Source organism: Paroedura picta, chromosome 6 (assembly GCF_049243985.1).
Source record: "Paroedura picta isolate Pp20150507F chromosome 6, Ppicta_v3.0, whole genome shotgun sequence".
Lineage (NCBI taxonomy): Eukaryota > Metazoa > Chordata > Lepidosauria > Squamata > Gekkonidae > Paroedura > Paroedura picta.
The window spans coordinates 57,407,933-57,432,915 of NC_135374.1; the positions used below are offsets into that span (position 1 = coordinate 57,407,933).

General features: G+C 42.6%; 1 protein-coding gene across 2 annotated transcripts in view; it reads left to right on the forward strand.

The window, feature by feature from the left end:
- Positions 1–2,338: 2,338 nt before the first annotated feature.
- The window catches only part of HUNK (hormonally up-regulated Neu-associated kinase), an 87,422-nt gene continuing 64,777 nt past the window's right edge, over positions 2,339–24,983 (forward strand). The window contains exon 1 of one of the 2 annotated variants that reach the window (XM_077342539.1): positions 2,339–3,192. In XM_077342539.1, coding sequence (XP_077198654.1) covers positions 2,932–3,192 — 261 coding nt within the window. In that variant the 5' untranslated portion in view covers positions 2,339–2,931. The remainder of the gene's footprint in view (positions 3,193–24,983) is intronic. The other variant, XM_077342538.1, reaches the window with a different exon arrangement.

Genomic DNA, 24,983 nt, shown 5'->3' on the forward strand with positions numbered 1-24,983 from the left:
GTAGTGTTGCAACTATACATAAAGAGATATTCAAGTACCTTTTCAGCCCTCACATATGTTTCCCCCTCAATAATAGCCACACAAGATGGATACAAGCTGTCAAACCTCACTGACTTCACCCAGGATCTAATCAATAGGAATCTAAGCCCCCTGCAGAGAAAAGGATTCTTTGGCCTCTTAATTTGGGAAGGAGCCACCAGTATATTGTTTAATGTAAACCGCCCTGAGCCTCCGGGGAAGGTGGTATAGAAATATAATAAATAAATAAATACATCTTAAATGTATCCTGATAGGAGCACTACAGAGCCTCTTGTGGCGCAGGGTGGTAAGCCAGCTGACATGCTGCCTGAAGCTCTGCCCATGAGGCTGGGAGTTCAAACCAGCAGCCGGCTCAAGGTTGACTCAGCCTTCCATCCTCCCGAGGTGGGTAAAATGAGTACCCAGCTTGCTGGGGGGTAAAACTGTAACAAGTGGGGAAGGGAATGGCAAACCACCCTGAGTCTGCCAAGAAAACACTAGCCTTTACCTTTTAAGAGCACTACATGATAGGAGTGTTCCTTAGGAACCTAAGATTAATTAATGGGAGACAACTGCCCAGCTCAAATCAGGAGAATAATTAACAGATTTGTCTGGATAGACCAAAGTTCTGGAACTCTCTCCCCAGGGAGATTCACTCACCAGCTGGTAAAAACATTTTTTTGTTTGACATTCCCTCACTGATCCCTCCTTAAAAACCAATGCTTTGTGTTTTGTATGTACAGTAAGTTTTGTTTCTATTTTAACTGTTTTTTTAAAACTCTTCTAAAAGTGTTTAATGGGTTTATAGTGTAACATATACTGTTTAAAAGCTGACTGCCTTGATGGCCCTTGTAAGGACAGGATTAAATGCTAATCAATAAAAAGGAAGGCATTTTTGTGGGTGTCATGTCTTCATATGTGCATGAAGCAAGCAGCCACTTAGGAAAGAGCCATGTTACTGACCTCACCTGTGTATTTCCAGGCTATGAGAGAAAAGTGAGTAGAAGCCACTGCCTGCAGTGCTCAGTTACTCATTCCAGACATTAATGAAGTACCATAGGACAGGGGTAGTCAACCTGTGGTCCTCCAGATGTTCATGGACTACAATTCCCATGAGCCCGTCAGCATTTGCTGGCAGGGGCTCATGGGAATTATAGTCCATGAACATCTGGAGGACCACAGGTTGACTACACCTGCCATAGGATAAACACTTGGTGTCATGACTGAATATGTCGACTAACATCCCCTTTAAAACATGGTATAGAAATTGGCCTTTATGATCACTCATGTGAGTCCCTTAGCTACCTTTGACTCAAGACAGCTCAGGAGGATGTCCCATAAAACAGAACTTTGTTGAGATTCTCTAAGGTACATTTCATTGTCCCCACCTACTCACTACTTTACAGAAGGCTGCATTTACAGGAATATTTTGGATGCTGTGGGGTTGGTTTTGGTTTATTCTTACATTCGTACGCACAGTCTGTGTACACTTCATGCTGAGAAAATGTTATGTAACCTCTGTGAGACCACTACAAATGAAAATATTTCCAGCTTCCGTGCAGCACCTGTACTGTTTGAATCAGCCTTAAGGTACATATAAGTGGGTGTATTGACTCTTCTGGGATCACTGATATTTTTCATGAGTTTGTCTAATGCGGAATCATTCTGTTCCCAATTTCCCATCTGTTCATCTTGCCTGCAGTTTTATTTGTATCAGGAGTTGTTTTAGAGAATAGAGTAAGGTTTTAAAGTACAGTTAGGAAGAAAGTTGCAGTATTAATGATCTGGAAAGATGCATTTGGGGAACTGAAAAACACATAAAATGGAGGCTACCAGCTGTAAATAAAAAAAAAATCATGTACAATTAAAGGTAGAGAGAATTTCCTCCCACACACACCATAATTGCATCCTCAGCCTAGATTTCTTAAGGGGGGGCACTTATGCGTTACTGGCACGGCTGTCACGATCTGAGCTCTGGAGCACGTTTCACCAGCAGACAAGTGAAAGCAAACTCAAGTGGTTTCAAGCAGGAAAGGTGGGGAAAGCAGCATTTGCAAACATTATCAGGGAAGAATAAAAGAGAAAAATAAACTAAGCTTTGCTGTGTGAGTGGCCTAATTACATACAGAGAAAGGGAAATGCAGCTTATTCATGAATTTAAGGTGACTTCTTGAAAACTCTCCAGAACTAAAGAATCTGTACAAACAGTGAAGGGGAGGGGGAGCTAAAAGGGAAAGCTCCCCCAGTCTCCAATGGTTCAGGGCTGGGGCTTAGTTCTCGTTACATCTTTTTCCCAAGAGAGTGATCGGGTTAAATTACGGCAAATTCAGCCTAAACAAGCCTCCCCCCCCCTTGCTGACCCCTCCCCGCAGGATAGGGGGAAAGGGAGCCTCAACCAACAGCACCAGGAGACAGCAAGGCACGGTACAAGAGGGAGGAGAAAAGTGATCGACAGATTCAATGAGGAGAAGGCAGCCAACTGGCTTCCAGGGAGACTGGAGACAATTGATCTGCGGGAGCTGGCTCTGGCTCCTTCTTCAACGTGATGTGCAGCCCCCACCGTCGGAGCATCGCCGCTCGCAGTCTCTTGCGGTGGCCGCGGGGACCGTGCTAGGTTCCGGCCAAGCGAGCCGGGGTCCTCCGAGGGGGAGGCGCCTTCTCGTCCTTGGCTTGGCATTATTGCCTTGAGCAGCGGGGCGCCGTCGGGTCTCCCCACGTGGGCTCGCGGGCGCCGGTCACATTGGCAGGCGGGTGCTGCGGACCGGAGCGTGGGGAGCGGCGGCGGCGGCGGCGGCAGCAGCGCGACGAGACCGTCTCCGCGAAAGCAGGTCGGCGCCGCCGGGAGGCTCGCTGGGCTGCAGGCGCGCGGGAAAGGCAGGCGCGCCCCGCTCGGCGGCCAAGCTCAGCGGCAGGATGCCGGCGGCTGCTGGCGACGGGCTCCTGAGCGAGCCCCCAGCGGCGAGCTTCGCCGACAGCGGCGGGGAGCCCACGACGCCTCCCCTGGGCCCGGAGGGAACTTTCCTGGCGGCCTGGGTCAACGCGGCGGCGTCCCGGGAGCGGCTGCGCGAATTCCAGCACATCAAGCGCGTCGGCAACTACCTGATCGGCAGGAAGTTGGGCGAGGGCTCCTTTGCCAAAGTGCGCGAAGGGATGCATGTGGTGACCGGAGAAAAGGTACTTATCCTCCCGCGCCCTCCCCCTTCCCTGCCCTTGGGGGTCGCGTCCCTTCACTCCCGGAGACCCAAAGCCGGGGCAGCGGCCCCATCCGGAGCAGGGCAGCCGCCTTCTTTCCAAAGCTCCCGGTTCAGCCCTTGGTTTGCGGCTGCCGAGGGCCGCCTTTGTCCCGCCAGTGATCTTGCTCCTGGCTCGAGACGCGCAGCCAGGCTGCTCCGGCTCCCCGCTTAAGCCTTCCACGGTGCTTGTCCCCAGTGCCCCTCCCAAATGCCTCCAGCAGTCCGCCCACCAGGGGCCGCTGTCCCCTCGTTTCCCGCTCGCCGCCACTTCTCCCTCGGCGACGGCGACCCTTTCCTCCCCGCTGCGGCGCCCTGAGGGGGTGGGCTGCAGCCGGTAAAGACGCTCCCCACCGCCACCCCCGTTTGTTCCACAGCCTTGTTCTCGTTTGAACTTTTAAAAACAAAAACAAAGGCTCATACCGTCATCAAAGGGAAAATTAATACGTGCACCAAACGCCAAGAAAAGAAGCCGTGTGTTGCCTTGGTACGTTCAGAATCTAGTTTTTGCTGTACGTTGTTATTCTAACCTTTCCAATCTGCTCATGAATGGTTGAGACAGAATATCCTCAGACCAGGATCACCCAATAAAACTTGGAGGATTCTTTACTGGGCTAAGTGGGGATTTGAACATGTCTCAAGGCATATGCCAAGCTTCAAATCTAGTTCAAATTTGGTTCTCTTCTTGAGATCCATTAGTTGGGGGAAAGAACTGCATTGCCCCAGGCTACAAGCTGTATCACATTTAGCACTGGGAAATGCAATAGAATAGAAACAAATTATAGTAGAGGCTGTGTGGATTCTTTGTTACCAAAGGGCAAAAACTGCATTTTACAAAACCTCACTGTTTATCATTTGGGAGGGTACTGTGCTGAGTCTGCGCTGTACACAGTAAAGATGACTTATTTCTGTTAATTTCCTGTGCTTTTTGCTGTTATAGCTCAAAATGAAATAGCAAATAGCAGTCTATTGTTTCCTGTTTGTTAAAAGAAAGTAAAATCGGATCTACACAGATCCTCATGGATCCTCTACTTTTAAAAACTGAACTCTTAACAAATCCAATATCAAACCATATGTGGAAGCCAGGACTATGGACTGGACCATTAAAAATATGGATACAGCACCTTGTGGTCCTGCAGGAGCAGCACAAAAATGTGAATCCGACCCACAGATCCTCATTAATTCATATGATTTTTATATTGAAAATGAAATAAAACCACGTTCATTTTGCAGTCCATGTCTGACTTAGACTATAGGCAGAACCACAAAATTCACGCATCCACTGTGTTGTGGCAGCACAGTGGTACAAAACAGTTGAAATACATGGATCCTCATGAGATTTTTATACTAGATTATCCCAAATTCACCATAAAATTACATATATCAATAGCCACAGCTCACACCACAAAAAAATGACATATCCATGCCTTCATGGCAATACCACAGAGCAAAAACATGGTTCCAAAGCATGGATCATGATGGACCCTAAGGGTTTTGGATTGGGTCACCCCAAATTCACCATCATTCACATAACATGTTCATAGTCACAGCTTGCATCACAAACAAACGGATCTATGTCTCAGTTGTGAAACCATGCTGAAAAAGCATGATTCTGAAGCACATATCCTGATGGATCCTCAGGGTTTTTGGATAGGGTCACCCCAAACTCACCATCAAATCACATATCATGGCTATAGCCTACACCACAAAAATCACAGTTCCACGTCTTCATGGCAACACCAGGGAGCATAAACACAGTTTTAAAACACGGATCCTAATGGATCCTCGGGTTTTGCAAAGGGTTCCTCCAAACTCACCATCAAATCACATTTCATGTCCATGGCCACAGCTTGCACCATGAAAATCATGGATTGCTGCAAGGCTACAGTGCAAAAACATGGTTCCAAAGCACGCATCCTCATCGATCCTGAGTGTTTTGCATTGGGTCACCACATAGTAACCACCAACTACATATTATGGTCATGGCCACAGCTTGCATCACAAAAAACATGCACTCACAGCTTTGTTGGTCACTCAATATTCATTATCCACTCACATATGTTGTCCATTGCCAGAGCTTGCAATATGTAGAAATGACATTGAGCACTGTGTTTCACAACCACAGGTTAAAAACATTCTTGCTCATGCATCCATGAATTCCTATGGCAAACATACCAGATTCTCTTATCTGTTTGTAAATTCTCATCATTGGATATAATAGAGGTTGAATGGGGGCACCCAAAATTTGCCATCAAAACATGGAACCATCTGTGATTTTTGTGATACTGTCTATAGACTAAGGCATGGTCTTCAGTATAATGGTGGTTTATTTCATTTAAATGTAAAAGTTATATGAATTCATGAGGATCCATTTAAAGTAATCTAGATTCGACTTTTATCCACTTCCCTTTTTTGACAATTGAAAACTGACTTTTGTTTAGTACTTTTTTGATGCTATTAAAACAAGGCACTGTTTAAGCTTTGACAAAGAACATAGGTATAAATTCAGGAATATTTATGAAAATATCTTTTCACTTTCATGTTTCACAATAGCAGCACTTTTGCCACTTACCCTGAGATAACATAAAGCCATTTAAGGATAATAATGACAGAAATAATTTGAAATCACTTGTCTGAAATATTTACAAACTTGCCAGTTAGGCATGTAGTTTAAGACTTGAATATTGGATTCTTGAGTCATTACAGTGATGGGCCACCTAATCTTCCAATTGTTCATGAGTGCTTAAAATGTTAACTCTGTAATCAATTCACTACCTTACTAAAATGACTTTGTAAAAATCCTGTTTGTGTTTTTCACTGAAATCTCTATTAAAATGAATAAAAATGCAGAGAATCAGGCTATTAGTTTGCATTTATATCTAGTTGATATCTAGTCAGTAAATGGTTACTTTTCAGTCTACTGTGTGAATTCTTTGACGCTGAAAGGTTCATGTGTTTTCCTTTGAAGTAAAAGTAGACAGCATATGGGCTCAGTGCCTGTTCTGGGATCACTGGATGCTGTAGTTGAGAAGATATAAATCAGAAGAGTAATCTGGATGGGCAATAATTGGGACTCCCGTGTAAAAGCATAATGGACATATATTTTAAGAAATAAAAAACATATTGCTTTTTAAAATTCTTCATACAGCTTTTGCATATTTGTTCAGAAATCTCATTTTCACATAAAAGCATGTTTACATTCTGTTTCTAAAAGAGGTCTTTATTGATCACTAGAAGGCTTAAGGATCGTCTTGGTCATCTTGCCCAGCCTCCTGCTCAGTACTGGAAATCAAAAGGGAGAGTATCCCAATGGATGGCAATGCAAGATGAAAAAGAAACATGATTAACCCATTTCTTAGGACAGAGGAAAAAAAGAAAGGTGGCATTTCATGAAGGACAAAAAGCCTAAAGTTATGTCTGTACTAGAGGCAAAACCTGGTGCACCCAGGAAAGCACCAGGCGCTAGGAGGCATGCCTGAATCCATGGCCTTCATGGGTGCTGGCCACAGGGCAAAAGCATAAGTCATGGTTTCGACATCCTCCTCACCCTGCTTCCTACTTGATATTAATATTCAGGGTGGCCTAGCGTAGCGATCCCCAACCTGTGGGCTGCGGACCACATGTGGTCCTTCGACTAATTGGAGGTGGGCCCCGAAGGACGCCTTCTCCCCCCCCCCGGCCCTTTACTTCATCCCCCCCGGCCCTTTACAACACACTTCGGGTGTCATTGTCTCCCATCACTCCCAGATGGGACTATCTCGTTGCAGAGAAACAAGCTCAGGGTTCCCATTGATTTGTCATTGTCATGAGTTAAAATTTCCATGAAAATAATGTTCCTTATGTTCATTGTTGTGGCGTGTCTGTATCTTATTTTGAAGGGATGTTTAAACATTACCATAGCGATCAGAGAGCGTTAGGGCAGTGGTTGAGAGTAGAGGAGTAAACTACCCTCCCCACCGGGCCTCAGTAAAAGGCGTTGAGTGGTCCCCGGCATTGAGTGGTCCCCGGTGATAAAAAGGTTGGGGACCACTGGTCTAGCAGTTAAAGACTGGCAGAGTCTAATCTCAAGAGCTAGATTTGACGCCTCCTCCATGTGCAGCCAGCTGGGTTGCCAACCTCCAGGGGAGCTGAGAAAAAGAATCAATAATTGGCTGTGCAATAAAGTCTATTTTGAATAAATAGACTTTATCACACAGCTAATTATCAGTTGACTTCTCAGTTTCTACTTCGTGGGATTGACAGGTTTTTGTGGGATCGACAGGAAGGCCTGGAGATCTTCAGGAATTACAACTGGTCTCCAGGAAGCAGTCCCCATGGAGAAAACCGGAGCATTTGAGTGTGAGCCTCCTTTCCCCCTGCCCCCCCCCACTCTCTGGTTGCAGAGCGGGCAGGGAAAAGCACTTGGGCAACAGTTGTTACTCTGTGGCCTGGTGTAGGTCCTGCCAGGGGAATTTCAGGCACATATTCATGCATGTCATCTCAAAGTGCTCATCTGCAGAGTATAAAGATCAGTTCTGCAGGGGGAAAGAGCTACTGTGGAGGGGAGACTGTGAAGCGTTGTGCCATCTTGAGGCCCCAGCTCCAAACCTCCAAGGGTATTCCCACCCCAGGGGTTGCTAACCTCCAGGTGTGGCCTGGAGATCTCCGGGAATTAGAGTTCATGTGCAGACTATACAGATCAGCTCCCCTAGCAGGAGGGCAGCTGGGGAGGGGAAACTCTGTGGCCTTGGACCCCACTGAGGTTCAGGGATGCCACTCTCCAGGTAGGACCTGGGGATCCCCTGGAACCATAGCTCCTCTCCAGACCACAAAGTTTAGTCCCTCTGGAGAACATGGCTGTTTTGGAGAGGGGGCTACAGTTGAGATGTGGAGATCTCCTAGAATTACAACAGCTCTAACCTGCAAAAGGCAATCATCACGGAGAAGGACTACATGGCACAGAATTGCAGGAGCTAGCACCCAGAAGGGGCTTAAGGATCCTCAGGTGACAAAACTGGCTGCTCTGAAGGGGGAGCTCCAGAGGAGCAGACCCAAGTGAGGTCTCTGCCCACCAAAAATCCTGTCCACTCCCAGCCCCAAATCCTCTGGGTATTTTCCAACCCAGAGTTAACAACCCTCCCATCCCCAAAGCTTTCTGGCCTGGAGGAAGGAGTGGGGGTGGAAGAGAGAGATTTTGGTAGCATGGTATCCTGTGGAAGGGCAGGAAGGAAGGCAGGAAAAGTGAAAGAGAAAGTGGACTGGAGAAAGGAATGGAGATAAAGAGACGGGAGGGAGGAGGAAGAAGGGAGGGATGGGGGAGGCTTCTCCTGGGAACCCTGCATCCCATAGGACTGGCAGGGGGCTGTTTCTGATCAGAGGGCCAATCCAGAAAGCACACTGCCATGGCCCTGATGCAGCACATGTGCACAGCTGCCCGCCCCAGATTCACCATGTATGCCACCCTGGTCTCAATTCAGCCCACGCCCAGCCCCGATCCAGGGAGCAGCATGCAAAGGCTTCTGGCTGCCCTGCACCCACAGGGCTGGCAGGGGGCTGGTTCTGAGCTAACACCATGGCCCTGATCTCTGACACACTGCAGGGAGGCTTCATGGCCCTCTAGATCTGGATGGGTGCTGCCAAAACTGGCAGGGGCCTCTGTGTGCTCAGCAGGGTGGGGAATGGGCCTTCGTGGGAACCTCTTGGCCTCCCCTGGCCCTTCACAGGCGCCAGCAGAGGCCTTGGCAAACCCAGCAGGATGAGGGTAATTGCTAATAACAATAAACATCAAATAACTCATAAACTCGTCAGTTTCTTCCTTCAATGTAAATATTTAATTAGCAAAATTTGCTGGAAGAACTGAAAACCTTTGAGTCTGTATGTTCTTCAGTTCGGTTCAATAGCAAAGTAAGTAAAAAACAGTATGTATGTTACAATCAAACATGAAAACATTGATTGGCAAATAACTTACAGAAGGTATTTCAATTACTGCCTTTATTCAGCTTTTCTAAGCTTTTTTACCATTAAGAACCCCCTGAAATATTCTTCAGGCTTTGAGAAAGCTCAGAAGTGGGATCTCCATGACCCAGCTGGAGGCTAGCATCCCTGCCATTCTTTAGGGATGCCAGCCTCCAGGTGGGACCTGGAGAACCCCCAGAATGAAAGCTTCTCTGTAGACTGCGGAGATTAGTTCCCCTGGAAGAAAGAGCTGCTTGGGCTGGGGTGGGGTGGGGGCTGTGTAGCACTTCCCTCTATACACACTCACACAGAAAGAAATAAAGAGAGAACACAGAAGACCAAGGCATTCCTCCATTCTCAAATTGCAAACCTTATGAAGCACACAATCACCTCTCCATGTAGAAAATACCTGAATGTCTCCCTCCTTGGACTGCTGAGAAGCCATTGATCAAAAGGTCCAAGTTTAAAGGAAAAGAATCCCATAACAGTCAATGAGCAAGTCAAAAAAGACTTACACCATCTTCCTGCAACAGCTTCTTCTGCCTGTGCTCTAGCTATGTCTCTTTAAGGCAATGGTAATTTGTACAGCTTGGTGTAGTGTTTAAAAGCAGTGGCTTCTAATGTGGTAAGCTGGATTTGATTCTCAGCTCCTCCACATGCTGGATGACCCTGGGCTAGTCACAGTCCTGTTAGAAACTGTTCTCTTAGAGCTCACATACCTCACAGGGTGCTGCTTTGGGGAGAGGAAAGGAAGACTAATATAAGTAACTGAGACTCTTTGGGCAGGGGAAAGCAGGGTATAAAAATCAACTCTTCTACTGGGAAAGTGCTACTGGGAAACAGTCCCCTTGGCCTCATGGTGCTTCTTTGTCCTATCAAAAGTTTCCCCATATTCCATGCCATTAGTCTCAAAGTTGCTTTGTTGTGATGGTCTTGGAAGGATTGCAGCAAGACCAAGGTGGTATCCATATGGAAAGGGAAAGTCTACATCTTCCCTGTCTCACCCATATCAGCATTATTTTCCCTGCTGCAAATTGCAAACATCACATAATACTCATGAGTAAACACTCCCAGGACAGAGGTTTTTCCTGGTTGCCCTAGGTCCCAGAGGGCTGGCAGGGGGCCATTTCTGGGCCTTCTGCAGCCTCCCCTCCAGAAGGTGCACAGATATTTTGCCAGGAGGCAGCTGTCTCTGCCTCCCCCCCCCCCATGTCCTCTGAGTTGAAAGAGGCCATGACAACTTACTGGTAGCAGAGTATGTTCTACCTCCTCTTCCATGCAGCCAACTTCTGAAATTAGCAGAAAGTTGGAGGTGGAGAGCTGATCACTTATTATCCCTTGCTGGGCAAAGGCTCTTTCCTGATTGGGGCTAAACTACGAGGGAGGGCCTTTCCTGTCTAGGCCATCTCCTATTGGGGGAATATATATATATATATATTGGGGGGGGGGAATCAGGTAGAGAGTGAGTCATCGGCATGCAATTTGAGCTGATTGGCCCTCATTGGCAGAGTGCTCTGTTTCTATTGGTGGCACGCCCCCAGGGAGGACCAATCAGGTAACGATTGACCTGTCCTTTTGGAAAATATATGGTTTACTGATACTGATGTAACTCTTGACACTGGGTTACCATACTGGATTAGAAGTGAATAGTTTAAGCCTTAAGCAGGTTCTTTGCCTGTTTTAGAGAAATAAACCCGCATCATTCAGTGCAGTTCTAAACTTGCTTACAACTTATGCAAACCTATAAATTAATAACCTCCAGAATGTCCTGTTGTTCACAGCCTTGTTCAGGTTTCACAAACTGAGGACCATGGTTTCCTTGATTGAGTCAATCCATATCATGTTGAGTCTTCCTCTTTTTCTTCTGTCTTCTACTTTTCCTAGTACTATTGTCTTTTCTAGTCACTCTTGTCTTCTCATAATGTGACCAACATATAATACTATAATTTTGGATATTTTTTGCTTCTAGGGACAGTTCAGACTTGATTTTAACCCATTTATAAAGTTCTTAATTGTCTATCTTAAAGTTGTACCATTACTCAGCAGTTATCACATTTGTTTCCTTGATATCTATCTGTAATCCTACTTTGGCACTTTCTGCTTTAAAGTTCATCAGGAGTCATTTCAAATGTTCACTATTTTCTACAGCAATGCAGTGTCATCTGCATATCTCAAATTGTAGTGTTCCTTCCACCAATTTTCATTTCACCATCTAAATCTAATCTAGTTTTCTATATGGTATGTTCTGCATATAGATTGATTCTATGTCTTCTACCAGTTGCTGAAATGCTGCATTTATATTTTTGATTCTATATCTTTAACTTTTGCTTCTTTAACAGTGTCTTTAACTGTCTTTAACAGTGCTAATTATTATTATTATTTTCCTGATTTATTCCCCGCCACTCCCTGGCTGGCTCGTGATGGGTCATAGCATCCTATAAAATCCCCATTAAAACACCCATTAAAAACATAAAAACCCAACATGATGGGAAACCCATTCCCAACCTCCACTACTAGCGGGAAAGAGAAGGAGGTCTAATGATGTACTACTCAAACCCCGGGCAGGAGGGGGGGGCGTCGATCTACTTCTCCAGCCCCAGCCTCAACCATAGACCTGTCAGAAGAACTCCATCTTACAGACCCTGTGGAATGCTGAAAGATCTCGCAGGGCCCGCAGCTCACCCGGGAGCTCATTTCACCAGGTAGGGGCCAGGACTGAAAAGGCCCTGGCCCTGGTTGAGGCTAGGCGTGCTTCCCTGGATCCGGGAACGACCAGCAAATTTTCACTCGCAGAGAGTAAGGCCCTGCGGGGGGGTATAGGGGAAATTCAGGCTTTTCACTTCTTTTGGCTACAGGAATAGTGCTTGAACATTCTTTCCTGTTCTTGTACTCTTCCGTCATATTGTTTGCATTGTATTTTGGCACTCAATATTTTGGTGGGATTTTTCTTAGCTTCATTTTAATTTTTGATAGTAACTGTTTATGGGCTGTACCACAATTAGCTCTTGGTCTAGAGTGAATAGGGATTCTTCATCTTCTGCTTCTTGTTATGTAAAATATTTGATCATTTCTGTATTGGCATTCTGGTGATATCCAAGCATACAACAGTTCATAGAATTCTATGATTCTATGAACTGTCTCTTTGGTTGCCTGAGACATGTCTTTACAATGAACAAATATCTGTCTTCAAAAAATTCTATGAAATGCTCTCCTGCTTCATTTCTTGCTCCTAGTCCAATTTTTATAACAATGTTTAATTTTGCTTTGTTTCCTGTTTTGCATTCTAGTTGCCTATGTTTAACAGCACATCTTATTCAGATGTGTGATCAATTTCTTCCTGGACACTTGCATAACAGCTTTCAATTTCTTCCTCTTCAGCATCTGTAGTTGGAGCTTAAATTCGAGTGATTGTTATGTTGATATTACTCGGTCAGACTTTGCATTATAGCTCCTGACTGCTTGTGCTCCATATTACTTCACTATTAGATCAACTCTTGTTTCTTTTGTGTTTGTCATTTCCAAATAAAACCCTTTATAATTTTCTGTCTGAAAATGTCCGAATTCAGTCCGATCACTCCCAGGGTTGATCCAGAATGGTATAGTGGTTAGAGGGCCAGACTAGGAATAGGTTCAAGTCCCTACTGTGCCACGGAATCTTACTGGGTGCCCTTGGGCTAGTCACCTTCCACTTTAACATCTTCATGCGCCCTCTTGCCCAGCTGGTCTGTGGGTTTGGACTCTGGTGCCATCAGTATGCAGATGACATCCAACTCTATCTCCTGATGGATGGCCATCTGGACTCTCCCCCAGAAATATTCACCTGTTTTTTAAAAGCAGTGACAATTTGAATCAAGCAGAGAACAATTGAAACTCAACCCCTCCAAGATGGAGGTCCTGTGGCAGGATAGAAAAGGGCTTGTAACCACTCAGTCTTTGGAATGTTCCAGATACTTAGCATCACTCCTTTTGAAAAAAACAAATTCAATGGTTTAATAAAGTCTTGCGAGGCTTATATAATTATGCCTGTATAAGATAGATATACCCTAAAACCCCAGGATTTCTAAAATCTGAGTTGCAGCATGACTGTCTTATCTGAAAATGTGTGGTAAGAAGTTTATAAATTGCATTTAAAGTATAGGCTAGGTGGGGGGATGACATGTATGCTTTTAAAATTTACAGTCAAATTTTACTATTCTAGCATTTCCTGTATCATTGTTATTATTGTTTCTTATCTATTCAAGGATAACTAGAGTGATTTTAAATAAAGTTTTTAAATACAACACTGAGTGATCATTGGCTGAGATACAAAGTTTTCACCAAGACATGGAATAAATACTCGTACTTGTGCAAAATGATCATTGAAGAGACCATTCTTCACACAGCCTCATGGCTTAGTGATTCACGAGTTGCTTTGAAGCAGTCAAAGAGACTTTTGGTTTTGAGTGCCTCTTATTTAATTCATTTGTACCCCACCTTTCTCCTTTCTCCCAAAGCAGCTTATACCATTCTCTTCTCCATTTTATCCTCACAATAACTCTGTGAGGTGGGTTAGGCTGAGAGGTTGTGACTGGTTCAAGGTCACCTGGTAAGTTTCTATGACAAGTTTCCATGGATTTGAACCTGGGTCTCTCAGATAGTAGTCTGACAGTCTTAACTAGTACATCATACTTGCCCTCTTCCACAGTTAGAAGTAATTCCATAACATAGAGCCTGACTGCAATATTTGGTCCATATGATACGCTATAACTAGTAGTGAGATCTGGATTAAAAAAAATAATAGCACTTTTACTTCTGTGCAACTGAGATAAGGCATCTGTCTCTAGCAGTATAAACAGAAAACGACCTCTTGTTTGGTAAGACATAAAACATTTGGAAGGGTATTGTGTGCCCTCTTCTCAAATGTTATGTTTATTTTAGGGTCAAACAAAACTAGATGTTAGAGATCTATAATTAGCAGCGCAATCCTTTGTAGAGTTATGTCAGCCTCAATTTAATATTTGGAATAGGTTTAGACTTGTGTGATTCTGTACAAGATTTCACATTAGATCTTAAAATTCAGCAAATTACAGTTGTGGGGGTGGGGTGATCTGGATTAAAAATGTGATAATGAATCTTGGGATTAACACCTTTTCTTAATGTAAATCTGCTTCCCACATATTAGTGTTCATACTGGAAGGCAATTTTTTGTTACAGTAGAATTCTGTAGAGTTACTCTAATAAAATTGCCTACCATAGTGAAATTTCAGCCTATGTGAAACTATTTGGTTTAGCAGGAATAATTCTGCATAAGTTTGCACTGTAAATTTGTGAACAAAATCTGCATTTTACAGATAAAAGACAAAACCCAGGTTCCATATATGGTATTGTGATGAAACCTCAGCCTGGTCATGGGATATCTGCCTTAAATTATTCATCTATTTTACAATATCAAGCAGGCCTTTCTCATACATTCCCTATCCATTTGAGGGTACCAAGGAGGATTAGTGATTCAAGGGAAAACTAGAGTTGCCGTCCTTTTCTGAGCTCCTGCATCTTGATTTTTTTCCTTTCATAAAGCAGATGAAATTGTTCCCCAAAGCATGGAGGAGAACTGAAGGGGAAAGCTGATTCAGTCAAATTAAAGTTGTCATGTAGCTGCTAGAGGTGGAAGAAAAAAAATCCCTGATTTGAAGAGAGAGAAAAAAGAGTGACAGGATTACTTTAGGGTTAGGGAGGAACCAAAAACAACCAAACTGAATATTTCAAATGGCGATGGTCATGTATGAAGTGACTAAGGGTTTTCATTCATGTGGACCAGAGCACCTGAAAGGCACTTAACATGTCCTAAATGAGGCATTTGTAGATTAATGTCAGTGTTGGTATATTCTGTATATTTTCTGGTCTAGACCATACAAAATTACTTCCAGTCGTAATACATGATTTTTATATTTAATGTGGGTTCTAAAATATATAGGCAAATCTCCAGGCAGCTCTGAAGTTGGCAATGGAACAGGGATTCAATAAATAACTCAAAGGTTTTGACTTTTATCTTGTACACAGTACAAGCACTATATAATTATATAGGTTAGCTTTTCATTCCTGTCCACATGTCTTATTCTATGTTTGACATAATTGTGCTGTCACTTCCATAGTCAAGATAAATGTAGTTAGGCTTGAGGCAGTCAGTCAAAAATAGAATGTAAAATGGGTTTTTACATTATTATTATTATTATTATATGGTGAAACAGTGTAAAACTTAAAATCATATTAAGCTTTATATTTTCTTTCTGGGTGAGTAGGGATGGCAAGTAGCAGTTCCATAGGTTTCCATGGCACTAGCAGTAGAGCTAGGTTAAAAGACACACAAAACCTAATTTAAAAACACCATTCTCCTTTCCTTCCATAGCTGCACCATCTGTGTTTCAGACAGTTGAAATGAGACATGCAGCAGGATGCTGGAGTCAACGCAGGCTTTTCAACCTTCAAAAAAAAGGAAAAAGGACCGAGTTCTTTTTCATGTGTGGAAGAGTTTTGCTGCAGTTCTGTATTAATAGACAAACCTGTGCTAGAATGTAATGGTACATACCATTTTGAGGTATCCTGCTCCAGGTTTAGCCTGAGTTTAGCCCAGACATTTGGTAGAGGATATCAGTGGTTGCCATTGTAATTGGGAAGAAACTGTGTCCTGCTCAGATACTATTCTCACCTGTATCAGAAGAAATGTGTGTGTGCTTGAAAGTTTGTGGCTTGAATAAAACTTTGCTGCTCTTAAAGGTGCCAGTGGACTCAAACTTTGTCCACTTGTGGCTATGAGTGATGAGTAGAAGCAGAGATCCGATTAAGGTCTGCTGCTGCAGAGACAGGATTGGTGTTTTCACATGGCACAACTAGGATACTGTCTCAGGGTAATTAATTACTTTAATATGGAAAAGCCTTAATCAGGCCCTGTAATCTGTATTCAACCTGAACCTACAGAGGTGTAAAGCTCTTTGCTATGCTATAAAACAGAGGTCCCCAGTGTAGCATCCATGGGCAGTGTAGCACCTGCCAAGTGATTTTAGAAAACATGCACGGTTGGATACGGCTTTTGCTGATCAGGGCTTCTGATTGGCCATTGGATATCTGATTAGCTGTGCAGACTGCTTTGGCAGCAGGTGACATCACAGCACAAGGATCCTCACTGGGTGACTGAAAGTAAGCTGTGTGTATACAAAAAGATATTTTAAAGGAATATGCTTATTTAAGAAGGCATCTTGTTCAAAAGAGCTTCTGCCCCAAATGATGAACATTTACTTATTAAAATTAAGCAGAACCTCATTTTATGGTTGGCTGAACTCTCTGTGGCAGCCCGTGTGGACCCACCCTACCACCTTGTGTCATAATTGCAGTGTGACCTACCCTGAGCCTTTGGGGAAGGGTACAATATAAATATAAGAATAAGAAACAAATAAATAAAACAAATGTTTAAAGGCAAAGTGGCTGGCATAATCCAGAAGCAGGGGAAAGTAATTTGTGTCTCAATAAATGTTTCTTTATAGCTCTGGCACATAAAATGCAGATTCACTTATCTTGATTATAACTGAATATTTTCTCATGAGTGTGAGTTTTCTGTGGAATTAAAAGTCTTGTGGAATTAGTAATTGTAAGTACAAACACAACCTCCCATCTTGATGACAAGACAAACAGGGCAAGAACAGTGTCCACACATCCAGTATCCATGCCTCTTGCTGCTTTTGTCCCCTACCTCTGCCCCTTTCCACCTATCACATCTATGCAGGTAAGCACAGGCCTGAATGACATCATGCTCCCATCTCCCCCAGTTTGGCAACATCCCCTTTCCCCTCCCATCCCCTTTTCTAGCTGAACCACAATACTAGAAAGCTACCACATCATTCAGTTGGGCAAACAAATAAAAAAGTCCTTAAAGGGGCACAGGGGGAAGGGGAAAGGGCAGAGTTTACCTCCCCAGTTTCTTCTCCCACCCCATTGGCTGCAGGTGGAAAATCCACATGGTCATTCTGCTTGCAGTCTACCCACACTTCTTCCTGTCAATTTGATTAAAGAAGGATTTCTTTGATCCAGTGCAAAGGGAAGAGTCTTGGTAGGCCCATAGGTCATGAGTCAGAATGAACAAGACATGGTGTGAAAACCCCCATTTAAATTAGGGTTTCCTGTATACCATGCAGGGGGAAACTGCTGTGTAGAAATTACTCCAGTTTTAAATATGTGAAAACCCATTAAATGTCTCTGACAGACAGAGGCAATAACCCAATGCTGCACACAGGGTTAGTAGAAACTACTTTGAGTTTTCAGCATTGGTTTCCAAGGCTACAAGATGATTTTGCCATAGTCTATAGATAGATGTTGAAACCACATAAAGTCTTGTAATCACAAAGTTTGAATGCCTTGATTTCAGCCTACTCAGAATTCCAGTAATTCATTTCATTAGGGTTACCTCAGAGTTGAATAAGATTCTTGGGTTTTGCTGTCTTTATGAAATCAGCTGTTTTGAATTGTAGTACCTGGTAGTTAGTGCAAAGCAGTTCCTAAAGATAAAACTTACCGTTGTACTTTGAAAATAAAATGACTAATATTAGAAGCAGTTCTTTTTATAGAAAGCTCTGTTTTTAGACTATATTTCGTAAGCAAACAGATGCTACACTGTGTATTATAGGTCCTTGGAAATGTAGGGGTGGTTTGAGTGGAATTAACAAACACTTCACAGAAAGCTGAAGACTCCTGTAAACCTTCAACAGGTTCATGTTGGATTAAGTAAGCATTTTCTAAAAATAGCTGTGTAGTAGATCCTGCTGGATCTGTCATCTGTTAGCAACAAATCATTACATATAGAGATTCTTTAACACATACACACCCCTACATACTGCAGTAGGCAAGCATATCTTCCTTTGACTATCATGCCTCACTTAACAATGTGAGCAATTGAAATATGCATAAAAAGAGCTAAATCTTTTCAGCTGGTGAAACATTTCTAACCCTATGTTTGAATTACATAGAACCTTAAGATTCACTCCTAGAAAATGTAGTCACAGGACATTATATAGTTGATCCAAGGCAATGACAAAATGAATCAACAACCATTTACTTTTAAATACAGGATGCTGGAAGAGGGCATTGCAGAAATGAAGATGTGTTGTCTCTTATTCATAGCATAGAATCTAATAAGTTATAAAACATTAGGGGAATTAACTCCCCAATGGAAGCCATATGGGTGGAAATACTGGGCTCTAGTGGCTTGAAACTCAATATCAAGAAAATGAAGATCATGGTATCCAGCCCTCTCAATTCCTGGCAAATAGATGGGGAAGAAATGGAGATAGTGACAGATTTTATTTTCCTGGGCTCCAAGATCACTGCAGATGGGGACTGCAGCAAAGAAATTAAAAGACGCTTGCTCCTGGGGAGGAAAGCAAATCTAGACAGCATCCTAAAAAGCACATGCATCACCCTTCCAACAAAAGTGCGTTTAGTCAAGGCTATGGTCTTCCCAATTGCAATGTATGGCTGTGAAAGTAGGACCATAAGGAAGGCTGAGCGTCAAAGAATTGAGGCTTTTGAACTCTGGTGCTGGAGAAGACTCTTGTGAGTCCCTTGGACTGCAAGGCGAACAAACCGGTCAGTCCTAGAGGAGATCAGCCCGGACTGCTCCTTAGAAGGCCAGATCCTGAAGATGAAACTCAAATACTTTGGCCACCTCATGAGAAGGAAGGACTCCCTGAAGAAGAGCCTAATGCTGGGAGCAATCGAGGGCAAAAGAAGAAGTTGACGACAGAGAATGAGGTGGCTGGATGGAGTCACTGAAGCAGTAGGTGCAAACTTAAATTGACTCCAGGTAATTTAGTAGGGATGGGACAGCGCACTATAAGTGGAAAATGGTCACTGTCATAGAAAGAGGATACCTCAAATTCTACAGAGCTCTGCATCATGTTTTTAGATATTATTATATAGTCTAAATTTCTGAGGGCAATTCTGGCTATACCAAATAACATCTCAAATGTAGCAGTTAGGATTGAGACATGTATGGTCAATGTTCAGTCCAGGCTTTGGATAGCTACCTTTACATTCTGGCTAAAACTACTTTTCCAACAGCAAGGTCTTGCAAGTCTAATAGTGATCGACACATTCGTCGCACCTTGGCAAATTGCACTCACTAAAAAGTTGTGCTACTATGGTCTCTCATATCAATTGTTTTTGTCTATGGGTTATGACAAGGCTATAGATCTTGTTAAGACGAGTGATAGAAGTAGAGAGACAACATGATCTCAACAATATTCAGGACCCACTCTTTAGGAAAGATCTCCTAAACAGGAACACCCAGATGCAATATCTAAGAAAAGTGGTAAATCCTGAGCACAAGAGATCCTTTGCCCTCCTTTGTCACAATGCCCTGCCCTCTGTTTACTTGAGTGGGAAATTTGATGGACTCCCTCTCAAGGATCGACTCTGTATCTGCAATGAGGGTCAAGTAGAGAACACAGAACACATCTTATTTGAGTGCAAGCTGTATAATGATATTCGCACAGGTGCATTAGTACCAGTGCTTATAGAATGCCCCCACGACCTGAGAAAGCATCGCCTGCAAATATTGCTATCAGATACAGATAATTTGTTAATTAGCAAAGTAGCAAAATTTGCATGGCTAGCTTTAAGAATCAGGAAAGAATGGGTCACTCATGTATAGCCATAACAGGTCCACAGAACTGCTTATGGTTTTTGGTTAGTAGATGTATCGCACGTCTCTTAATCTTGTCTTTTGTTTTCTATTTTAACAACTTTATTAGTTTTATTGCTTTTATGGCTCATTTTATCCGTGTAAAATAGTCAACGGCAGTTAATGATTCTAAATGTTGGCTTTTATGGTGAAGAAGTTTTAAGTTTTATTGTTGATGCATTTTTAACCTTTTAATGTATTACCTTCCCTTTACAAACTGCTATTGCATAGTAGTGCTTCTAAAATTTTGGTCTAAATGACCGTAAATAAATAAAGTAAAATAAAGTAAGACTCCGGGGAATGGTAGAGGACAGGAAGGCCTGGAGGATCATTGTCCGTGGGGTCGTGATGGGTCGGACACGACTTCGCAACTAACAACAAAAAGAATCGGTGCGAACATGCAGAATATTGTTGGGAAGCATAACTGTATACATGTTAAAAGTGGGGGTGTACTCTTGCCCACCTGATCAAACCCTTGAGGCTGATCTTGAGATGGAGAAGGATAGAATGGAGGTAACTAAATTATGTTAGTGTACTGGGAGAGTTCAATTACCCACATTGTCTGGGCAAACATGTGTTTCAATCATGCTGTAGAAATGAAATTGCTAGACTGTGCACTGGAAAGGCTGCTCACAGCCACCAAGAGGGGTAGTGGACTTGATTCTGTGAAGGTCTCAAGGCTTGGGGAGAAATATAGAGGCTGTTACAGCAGTTGGGACCACAATGCTATTAAGTACAGAATTCAGGTCAATGGAAAATTATCCCTAAATTCCAAAGCAGTAACATTTGATTTCAAAAGAGGGAACGTCACGAAAATGAGGGGAAAGTAAAATAGGAAGCTGAAGGAAAAACACAAAAGAGTCAAATCCCTAGAGCAGGGGTAGTCAACCTGTGGTCCTTCAGATGTCCATGGACTCAGCCAGCAAGGATTTATAGGACAGCCCCGCTCCAGTCCCATCATTGGGCATTTTGGGAGGGGATCAGCATAACCATATATGGACATATCACCTGATAATTTTTAAACACATATATATTAAAAATTAATTTCCATACAATCAGTGAAACACTTCCAGGGCTGTCGAGAAACCCCAGGGTTTCATGAACCCTGTTGAGAAAGCTTGCTGTAACCTATCACTACATTCGGCCGCTCTACTAGAAGAGAGTCGCAAATGTGACACCAGTTTTCAAAATGGAATTCAGAGGGGAACCAGGAAATTCTACATCGGCCAGCCTAATGTTTGTCCCAAGTAAATTAGTAGAAACTGCAATCAAACACTGAATTGTTAGTCACATAGAGGGACAAAGCCTACTGAGGGAAGATCAGCACAGTGTTTGCGAAGGGAAGTCCTGCCTCACCAATGATTTGGAATTCGTTGAGAGTGTGAATAAGTGAAGAGTGGTGACCCAAGCAGACATTGAATACTTGGATTTTCAAAAGGCTTTTGACAAGGTGCATAACTAAGGAATCCTGAGTAAACCTAGCAGTCATGAAATAAGAGGATGGATTCTGTGATGCATTAAAAATTGGTTAAATGACAGTTCTCACGGTAGAGAGCAGTTACTAGTGAGGGTCCCACAAGGATTAGAATTGGGAGCTGGTACTATTTCATTTATTCACCAGAGATCTGGGATGAGGGGTGAGTAGTGTAGCAGCCAGGTGTCTGGATGATACAAAACGATTCAGGATGGTGAAAATTAAGGCTGATTGTGAAGAGCTCCAAAAGGACCTCCACTAATCGGGTGAGTAATCAGTGTTGTCTGAACTTGCTGAGCAGGGAAAGATCTTGGGATCATAGTGGATAGTTCAATGAAAGCACTAGGGGGGTGAAAAAGACAGACTCTATTAGGGAATTTGTAGGAAAGGGATTGAGAATAAAATGGCAAGATTATGCAAGAGGTATGGAACTTTTTCTCCCTCTCCCCAAATTTTAAAGGCATCTAATGAAACTAATCAGGATGGAAAAAGGAAATACTGCTTTACATAGAGCATGATTAAAATGTAGAATGTGCTGCCAGAGGATGTAGTGATGACCACAGGAATAAACAGTTTTAAAGTGGTATTAGGTAGATTCATGGAAGATGTATATTAGTGGCTACTAGCCATAATGACTGAATGGAACCTCTACATTCAGAAGAACCCGTCCTCTGAATCCTAAAGCCAGGAGGCAACATCAGGGGATGCCTTGGCCTCTATGCCATGTTGTTTGCCATCTAGACTCTAGTTGCCCACTGTGTGAGACAGGATTCTGGACTAGATGGACTGCTGGTCTGGTCCAGCAGGGCTCTTCTTATGTTATTTCACGATCATCTGCTGTGGAAATCTGAAGGAATGATTACCATATTGAAAAAGATGAAGTTTGTTCGTTGTAGGTCTTCAAGAACTTTGGGTTCAGGCAGGGAGGCGGAGCCATGGCACTTGGATAGCTCGATTACTTCGAGCTCCTGTTCCACTGAGGGTCAATCACTGCTGTGATTGACAGAATCGGGTTTTGGGTACGCTAACCCAACCATAAATCTTCTCAGGAATTCCTTGTGAATCACTGGGGCCTCTCTGTTCCGCAGGGAAATTAATCTCCCACTGGAACGTAAGCTCAGTGTGCACAGGGTCCAGCAAGCGCCGTCCGCCATCTTAAAATCTTTTTTCCTTTTCTTCTTTTTTCAACTCTGCAATCTACAAAGCTTATTTTAATCTTCCAAGATAATTGGACACCTCCCAGCAAGACCTTCAACTCACTACAACTCCGGAGCGAAAACATCTGGCAGACATCAGATCGAGCCTACAAACAGTGAGTGGGGTTTCCCTCGGCACCTTCTTCCCTGGAATGGACTCTCGGCGTGGAGAGTTGCTCTCGCTAATCCAAACAAGCCAGAGTGACAGGATTTATTACCACTGAGGGGGTGAAGCAGCCAAATTCCAAGATATTGAGTCATTAATCAACGCAGAGATGCAAGTGCTTTTCCGCTTCTCCGTCTATACTTTCCCCCCCGTTTCTGGCTCTGCTTGATGCCACCTCATCATGAGGCAGGCTAATTTTCTTTTCTAAGCGAAGAAGGACTTAAATCAACTCAAACTAATAAGTATTATATCTGTTTTTGGTCTTCGAAGATAAGAGAGATTAGAGCCGTGGAATCTCGCGAGAACTAAGCTCTAGAAACATTCCTTTAATTCAAAACAGACTGTTGCTTTCGTTAGGACTCTGTAGGACCTCTACTGGCTATCTGCAAAATCGCAAATATATTTTGGAAACAACATATGCATAATTGATTAACAAAATTCCAAACCTGGAACATGTTTTCGTTTAAAAAATTTGCATATCTTCTAGATAAACAAACACAAGACCTGAAAGAATCTCTAAATGGTTCACTTAAAAATATGCTCATGGAGTTTAAAGGCATTAAGGAAGAAGTCTCTAACAGGAATGATGAACCAATGGTAGTGGCTGATGATAGCTTTAAACAAGATGGAAAATTACCAGCAGAAGAGGAATCTGAAATTATGGAGATGGAAAAGGGGATGTCAGAGTCTTGCAGCTCAGATAAGGACACCCTACCTGAGAAGATATATAGCCACTCCAAAGCAACAATACACAAGAAAGACATATGGATCTGCGGTGAAAGCAATCGATTGAAAGGAGCTTCATGGAAAAACATCTGTACTGATATTGGAGTCCAGGAGGTACAACTGCTTCAAGATTTATCGATGTATACTTCGAGGGAAAGACTACAACTGTACTTTCCCAGCCAAAGACCAATAGGACAGAACATTAGTCAACGGGAGCTACAAGACGTAATAAGCCTCGAAATGAGACCTCCTTAAGAAGCTTGGGGAATGGAAATGCAACACAGTGGTCGAAATTCCTTTCCTCTTTTACCTCCTGTATGTAGCCATATAGGCAATATAACTAGTTAAGAAGTTAATCTGGGGTCTAAGATCTTTTAAGTAAGCTGAATCTGTATTATTAAACCTAATTTCGCACTGCCTACTAGCTCAAAATCAAAGCATAACTAAAAGGAGACACCTAATGGAATGGGCTTATATTATAGTGTGGGGTTTTAGATTTCCTATGATAGCTGAATTTGAATTATCTAGCATATCTCTGTAGTGACTTTCAGCCTAAATTTAATGCATAACTAAAAGAAGGTTTTTAACTGAGGAGGTGTAAATATAACTAACGAAAAATCTATTCTATTAATTAATGAAGACTCCATTTTATTATTTCTGGTATTAACAATGTATACTTATACATATTTGTTTCTCTTCTTTCTGTACAATTAAGCAGGCTTATTCTTTTTTTTCCTTTTTCCCTTTTTCTAGTGAAAATGTGGAGGGCTCTAGGACTACGTTAAGTATAAACTGTTTATGATTGTTAAAACTATCAGAAACTATGCAAACAAATGTTGAAATGATGGTAACAAGGTAGACTTCTCTTTTTAAATGTGGTGCAAACGTGAAAAAGTCTATAAAAAGTCTATAAGCTTTGGGTAAAAGTCCATAATATTGTAGCCAGTTTATAATCTTAAATGGAGAGAAGAGGGTTTTTAAGATTGAAACAGGGAACCAAAATGTTTTTCCACAGTGCTTCCTAACCCACATACAGAGCTTCTTCTTCTATGCGACGACGGCAGAAAAACTAGAATTGGCCAAGAAATGGAAAACGTAAGAACTACCCTCGACAGAAGACTGGGTGAATAAACTAGCTGATCTTACCAAGATAGTCAAACTGACACTAAGAGGTCTTTCAAGAACAATGGGGCCCTTACCTGAACTATTTACAAAAGGGATTAAAAATGGGGAACCAAGTGTATCAAATGAAGAGTATAGCTCTCCTTTTCTGTATTAACAATGTAGATTGCATGTATCTTACTGTCTTCAACTCTTCAATTCTGGAAAATAAAATAAAAACTTTCTATAAAAAAAAAAAAAAAAAAAAAAAAGAACTTTGGGTTCAGAAACAGGGTTTCTTTAAATGGTTAAGCATAGGTAACCACCCACAAAGTGGCAACTTGCCCTGTTATGTATTTAACTCCTTGGTAAACTGATTGGAATTACATATAATTAATTGATGGGTTAGATAGAATCTTTTCTGCTAACA